Source organism: Salvelinus sp. IW2-2015, linkage group LG6.2 (assembly GCF_002910315.2).
Source record: "Salvelinus sp. IW2-2015 linkage group LG6.2, ASM291031v2, whole genome shotgun sequence".
Taxonomy (NCBI): Eukaryota; Metazoa; Chordata; class Actinopteri; order Salmoniformes; family Salmonidae; genus Salvelinus; species Salvelinus sp. IW2-2015.
The window spans coordinates 24797711-24805312 of record NC_036846.1 but is presented as its reverse complement, the minus strand read 5'-3'; the positions used below and the strand labels follow the sequence as shown (position 1 = coordinate 24805312).

General features: G+C 44.9%; 1 protein-coding gene across 1 annotated transcript in view; it reads right to left on the bottom strand.

Moving 5' to 3' along the window:
• Positions 1-4469, bottom strand: part of LOC111965598 (growth arrest-specific protein 6) — a 17096-nt gene extending 12627 nt beyond the window's left edge. Inside the window, 4 exon segments of the mRNA XM_024147169.2 lie at positions 2041-2165; positions 3336-3425; positions 3427-3497; positions 3744-4469. Coding sequence (XP_024002937.2) covers positions 2041-2165; positions 3336-3425; positions 3427-3497; positions 3744-3813 — 356 coding nt within the window. The 5' untranslated portion in view covers positions 3814-4469.
• Between the last annotated feature and the right edge of the window lie 3133 nt (positions 4470-7602).

Sequence of the window (7602 nt, the reverse complement as noted above, 5' to 3'; positions counted from 1 at the left end):
GTGTCACGCACACTTTGTTACTACTGCAGAGTTCCACACGCATCCTGCCTCCGTCTCAAAGTCCAGCAGCAGTTTAAAGCGGGTATGCTGGCTTGAACGCAGAACCGCAGTAAGACACGAAGCCCATAGAACATGAAGTAGACTTCCTCCCTCTCATCTTCTCCACCTTAAATCAGAGAAACCTTTCTCTCAGTGTTCTGCAGTAGTGAGGTGGTGCAGTGGCAGCCTGCCCTGCCCAACAGAAGGAACTATGTGCTCACTGCTCCTCATAGGCACCATTTATAAACCACAAAGAGAGGGAATGAGAGAGAGAAGAGGAGGAGAGAGAGAGAGAGGGAGAAGAGGGGAGAGGGGGAAGAGAGAGAGAGAGAGAGAATGAGAGAGGAGGAGAGAGGGTGAAAGAGAGGAGAGAGAGAGAGAGAGGGTGAAAGAGAGGAGAGGAGAAAGTAGAGAGAGAGGGTGAATGAGAAGAGGAGAGAGAGAAGAGAGAGAGAGAGAGAGAGGGTGAATGAGAGAGGAGAGAAGAGAGAGAGAGAGAGAGGGTGAATGAGAGAGGAGAGATAGAGAGAGAGAGGGTGTATAAGAGAGAGAGAGAGAAGAGAGAGGGTGAAAGAAGAGGAGAGGAGAAAAGAGAGAGAGAGGGTGAATGAGAGAAGAGAGGAGAGAAGAGAGAGAGAGAGGTGAATGAGAGAGGCAGAGAGGGTAAATGAGTATGCATAGAAAGGAGGGTGTACATAAAGTGGTGTAGAGAGAGAGGGAGCTAACATGCTCATATCTACTGTAACGTGAGTTCAGTTGTCTGTCTGCAGCCCTAGTCAGAGCAGGACAAGACAGACGAGGCATCACACTGTGAACACAAGTGATCAGGCTCTTGTTTCTTCTTGTCCGTGTCTCCCGACTTCTCCATGCACGCTAACAGAGAGGGAGACAGAGACAGGGCCAGAGAGAGAGGAGAAGAGGAGACCAGGGCAGAGAGACAGGGCAGAGAGAGAGAGACAAGGGAGAGAAGATAGTTAAAACACATACCAGATGCTAATATCCTAATCAAGAAATAACAATCTCACCCAACGCGGAAGAGTTGTTGGGAACAGGAACCAACTTACCTAAGGTACTTTGGAAAGAAAGTAGTCGCTGAAGGGAGAACAGAAGGAGAGAGGACAGAAGGAGAGAGGGCTGTTAGTGATGTTTGATAACAGTCCTTTCTTAATACTATTGAGGTCAAACATGAACCAGATTGAGACCTAAATGTCAGAGATTGTGATTGTACAAGTGAAGGTAGTCTTAAGAGAAAAAATCAAAAAAAAAGATAGGATCTTATTTGTAAAAGTCTGTATGAATGTTAATGTTATGAGTAGAATAATATGAATACACTGGAGACGATAATTATTGAAAAGCTGGAATGTTCTGATAGATATGCATTCAAGTCAAATCATGTTAATGGGGTGTGGACCACAGACTAGTATCCCCTTCCAGGGCTTTTCCCTGGGAACGTTCTAATGTTAATACATTCTATCTCAACTCTCTCTCTTGCAGAAGAGCCGGGTGCCATCTGATTTGTGCTATTATGGATAAACTCCTTTGTCCACTCGTTAGCAAATGTCTTTTGGTTTCACTATGAGCAGCAATGGCATTAGCTTAGAGCACAAACCAGTTCTGGGACCGAACTGCCTCTGCCTACCTGCCTGCCTGCCTGCCTGCCTGCATGCCTGCCCTGCCTGCCTGCCTGCCTGCCCTGCCTTCTCTTTCTGCCTACATAGAGTACATGGAGTTAACTGGGGGAAACTTAAAATTGAAAACAAGACTTGATGGGACAATGACATGGTTCCTCCAAGAGTTTCTGCCTGCCCTAGAAAAAAGAGAAAGATGAAGAAAGTAAATGGAAGGTATTTCTAGATAAGAGAACCTCCTGACCAGTGTGTCGTCTACTTGAGACCTTCGAAAACGTCATTAATCCTTCTACATTCCATCTGAGAAGGTAGAGTGTGGGATAGAGGAGGGGAACAGGCAGAAACCTTCCAACTGCTGGCAGAGAGATGAGACCTAAGGCTAGCAAATCTGAAGAACTGTTCGTTGCTCAGGGAGACTAGGTTGGGGTATGGTAAAACCAGGAACACTCCCTTCTTGGCAAGAACAGCCAGGGAGAAGCTGCAGCGGTTGTGAGAGAACTGCAGAGTCAGAGATAGCACGTTTAAAATGAATAATGGATCTGTAATGAGGCGTGCAGTCCTGTCACGGATACAAACCCCCGATCTCACACACTAATACCACACACCATCCCTCCTTCTGATCCCTTACACACACCTCTCGTGATCTCCATTCACGCTCCCGAGTCTCCACCACCACTAGTACCACCTCATCCTCTCTCATCTATGACCCACACACTCTTCACTTCGACCCATTACAACTCTCTCACCCCTGATGACCTCTCTCCTTTCCATCTCCTCACTTTCACCCCAGCTCTTTCCTCACAAATACATGTTTTTTCTTTATAACAACAACATATTATATGGCACAACATTTACAGATCAGCATTAAGCCTGTTTAATATGCCAATCTACAATATTGTCTACTTCCCAATGACAACTGACCAAGGAAGAATTATACTGGATGTCCTATGGGCCCTGGTCAAAAGTAGTGCACTGTATAGGGAGTAGGGAGGCATTTGGGAATGTAGAATTATTAATAGCATGGATACTGGAGGCTGCTCAACCACAGTCATGAAGCTAGCTGGCAGAACCTAGACCTAACGTATATAACCCTGAGGGGATAGGAGCCCTGTGTGACAGACACACGTCAGATTAAACCTGTGTGTGAGCATTGTTTGCTCTGCCTGGAATTCATTAAAACACATTCCCCTAGTCACCTTCCATCCAGCTTACTGTAAGCAGTCTCCCCGAGGACCAATCAAAAACACAGCAGTACAGCGCTCATTAGCATAATCACTCCCATGTATGATCCCATCACGCAGAAGCAGGATCATTTACATAATCACAAACCTTAACAGTAGTATAGCAAATGTCCATAATCTGGCATGTTCCCAAAGCCCAATGTGTAGTTGAACACAAAGGGAACACTACTGGCAATAATTGATCGGACTGGTAGTGTTTGGTATAGTCATTGCTTATGATTGAGTGCAGTTAGCTATACCCATATTTGGAGCTTGAACACTATAACACAGAATCGTTATGTTATAAACAAGTAGGCTATAGGATCAGTCATTACGGCAAGACAAATCCAATGTGCGCAGCTAGTCCGTGTCTATATGCAATGGAAAGAAGTGCAATGAGTGCCATTTGATTTGACACGATCAAGTGTGTAGTGATAGTGTAGCTCACTGTTTCAGGGTCGTTCTCGAATACTTCTCTCGCCTCCTCTTTGCTACACTTCTCTTCCACACACTCTCGCTCCAGGTGCCTTGTTTTCGTCTTCCTCGAAAACGTGATTCGCTCTTCTGTGTCTCCTCAAGAACTGGTTAGCTTCTTCCGAGGACAAGGAAACTGAAAATAACCACAAGCACAGAACAGAACAGAATTTCCCATTAGTTACCTTAATACATTTTAGTTGCTAAAAATGATCCAGCCCCTAACTTACTGACAAAAAGTCCTGGGCGTGAGGTTTCAAAGCATCAGCTAAGCAGGAAAAAAATTACATTATTCAAAACAATTAACTAGCGGGCAAGCTAAATAACAAGTTATCCCCACGCAGTACCAACAATAGCTTAGTGGGCTTTGTTGTTTACTTACGGCTGTCGGACCACGGGACAAGGAGCAGGATCAGGAAGGTTCCTGAAGCAAGGAACTCTGTCAACTGCATGTTTGCGGTTCTGCGTCAGGCTGGAAAGTTGATCCTTTCCCCTCTCTCTGTTCAATGTCGCTTCTAGCTAGCAACCAGGTAGCAGTCGTGTATAAAACACACTGCAAGTTCAAACATTCACTTCACAGCAGGCGAGAATGCCGTTACACTTAACTCAGCGTTTTCCTTCTTCAATCGTATCCTWGCTAACTACTTAGTCCGCATAMCACAACCAAGGCTACCCACRGCCACTGCAGTACAGACAGWCCAACCTTCACTCTTATCTAGCTAGCGAGCCACCTACTTCGCCCCCATCTCGTTTGGTTCKCCCAGCTACTACTAACGTAGCAGGCGTAAAATAAACCCAGCTAGTAGCCCGAACTGTGGACAAAGGACACAACCTACACATCCGAAGGGGAGTAGCTTTTTGAAAAGTTACGTCGAATGCACGCAGGCGGGAGTTAGCAATGAAGAGTCGCTTTTGCTCTGCCATTCGGCAGTACTATGGGAGCGCTTTCTCTCTCTACGTGTGACTGCAGTCTTTCTGCCCCTGCCCATTTACCTGCAGTGACTTTGCGTAGCCTCGGCATTGCACAGCAGACTATTCCAACCTAGCCGATAGCCAGACATCGTAGAGGGAAGGAGGAGTGTTGAGGCTGTTGCTGCACCTCATGTTAAATCAACACAACATTTTTAAGTATTTCACAATAGTGCAATGGGCCTTTATTACTTTCTGTATGAGCGGACCAGAATAGCCATCTGCAGCGCAGGAAGAAAACAATAATCTAATCTAAATTAAACAACTGAACCTAATCTACCTCTGTTTGTGACATTAGTTGAAAACTAAATCTCGACCCAGATAACCCCCTCCTTTCTCCCCAGCAGTTTATTTTAAGCCTTAACGTTCCTGTCATTTTCTCATCAATCCCAAGAATTTCTCTTTATTTTTTGGGGACTCACTTTCTGTTATGATTTCTCAGAAATCATGTCTCTCTCTCTATCTGTGGCTCACATTTGCGCAACAAATACCCCCTGCCAAGAACTCTGTTACTCTGTTTTTCTAATCACTTATTTTTTTTGACTCACATTCTGTTACCATTTCTCAGAAATCATGTTTCTCTCTTTCTCGCAATTGCAAATAGTACGAATGGGAAGGGAAAATAAATAAACATAAGTATAGGTTGCGGCTCTCTGTCTCTGTCTCTCTCTCTTCCATGTCCTCCACTTGTTAGTCCAGATCTGAGTCAGGTCGTGGAACAATGTCACAGCAGAATCAAATCAAAATCACATTGTATNTAGCCAGACATCGTAGAGGGAAGGAGGAGTGCTGAGGCTGTTGCTGCACCTCATGTTAAATCAACACAACATTTTTAAGTATTTCACAATAGTGCAATGGGCCTTTATTACTCCTGTATGAGCGGACCAGAATAACCATCAGCAACACAGGGAGAAAACAATCATCTCAGCTAAATTAAACAACTGAACATAATCTACCTCTGTTTGTGACATTAGTTGAAAACTAAATCTCGACCCAGATTTCCCCCCCCCCTCCTTTCTCCCCAGCAGTTTATTTTAAGCCTTAACGTTCCTGTCATTTTCTCATCAATCCCCGGAATTTCTCTTTATTTTTTTTGGACTCACTTTCTGTTATGATTTCTCAGAAATCTTGTCTCTCTCTATGTGTTAAGGCTCACATTTGCGCAACAAATACCCTCTGCCAAGAACTCTGTTACTTTGTTTTTCTAATCACTTATTTTTTTTGACTCACAGTCTGTTGCGATTTCTCAGAAATAATGTTTCTCTCTCTCTCTTTCTCGCAATTGCAAATAGTACGAATGRGAAGGGAAAATAAATAAACATAAGTATAGGTTGCAGCTCTCTGTCTCTCTCTCTCTCTCTTCCATGTCCTCCACTTGTTAGTCCAGATCTGAGTCAGGTCGTGGAACAATGTCACAGCAGAATCAAATCAAAATCACATTGTATAGAAGAGAGAACCTGTTCCATGAACTCCATGGTAACCTGCATAAAATGACTGTAATTAATAAAGTGCTTTGAAAGTGGTCATGACACACATCTAGACCATCATCACAGACACCCTGGACCCACTGCCAATTTGCATACCGCCCCCTACAGATCCACAGATGACGCATCTCTATTGCACTTCACACTGCCGTCTCCACCTGGACAAGAGGGGAAATAACTATGTGAGAATCTGTTCATAGCACTACAAGCTCAGCGTTCAACACCATAGTCCCCTCCAAGCTCATCACCAAGCTGGGGACACTGGGACTGAAACCTTCCTTTTCAACTGGATCCTGGACTTCCTGACGGGCCGGCCCTAGGTGGTGAGGGTAGGCAACAACACCGCTGCCACACTGATCCTCAACACGGGGGCCTTCTTGAGGTGTGTGTGCTAGTCCCTCCTGAACTCTCTGTTCACACTACAACCCGGCAATGGCGCTGCAGGACCACGACTCAACACCATCATCAAGTTCTCTGACGACACAACACAGTGGTGAACCTGCACTCACCGCGGCAATGAGACAAGCCTACCACGGGAGGAGGTTAGTGAGTTTAAGCACGTGTTGGTGCCCAGGGACACAACCTCTCCGCCTAACCGTCAGTAAGATCAAGGAGCTGATCGTGGACTACAGGAGAAAGAGGGGAGAGCCACACCCACAATTCACATTGACAGGGCAGGCAGTGAGCAGGTAGAGAGTTCAAGTTCCTTGGCGTCCACATAACTCAAACTAACATGGCCACATACATCCACACAGTCGTGAAGAGGGCATGACTGTGCCTCTTCCCCCTCAAAAAGATGAAAAGATTTGGCATGGCCATCGGATCCTCAAAATGTTCTACAGCTGCACCATCGAGAGCATCTTGACTGGCTGCATCACAGCTTGGTATGGCAAATGTACTGCTCTCGACCACAAAGCACTACAGAGGGTAATGCCAACAGCCCAGTACACATCCCGGGGCGAGCTCCCTGCCATCCAAGACGTCTATATCAGGCGTGTCAGAGAAAGGCCAAAAAAATTGCCCCGAACTCAAGCCATAGATAGTTCACTCTGCTACCGTCCAGCAAATGGTACCGGAGTATCAGCTCTTGTACCAACAGGCTACCAGATAGTTTCTACCCTCGAGCCATTAGACTGATAAATAGTTAATTAAAAATGCACACACACACACACACACACACACACACTTACGACACAACACAAACATACATACAAACACATCTTTACACTCATCATATGCTTCTGCTACTCTGTTCATTGTTTTATTCTTATTAGTATCTATCCTGATGCCTAGTCACTTTACCTGTACAACCTTTACCACTTTACCACTGTACACATCTACCTCAAATAGCTCGTACCCCTGCACATTGATCTGGTACTGGTACTCATGTATATGCTCCACATGATCTGGTACTGGTACTCCATGTATATAGCTCCACATTGATCTGGTACTGGTACTCCATGTATATAGCTCCAATTGATCTGGTACTGTACTCCATGTATATAGCTCCACATTGATCTGGTACTGGTACTCATGTATATAGCTCCACATTGATCTGGTACTGGTACTCCATGTATATAGCTCCACATTGATCTGGTACTGGTACTCCATGTATATAGTCACTTGATCTGGTACTGGTACTCCATGTATATAGCTCCATTGTTGTGTATTTCATTCCTCTTGAGTTACTGTTTTAATGTGTTTTACTCTGCATGGTCAGGTTGGGTTCATAGAAAGCATTTCACGGCAAAATCTACACTCATTGTATTCAACGTCATGTGACAAATA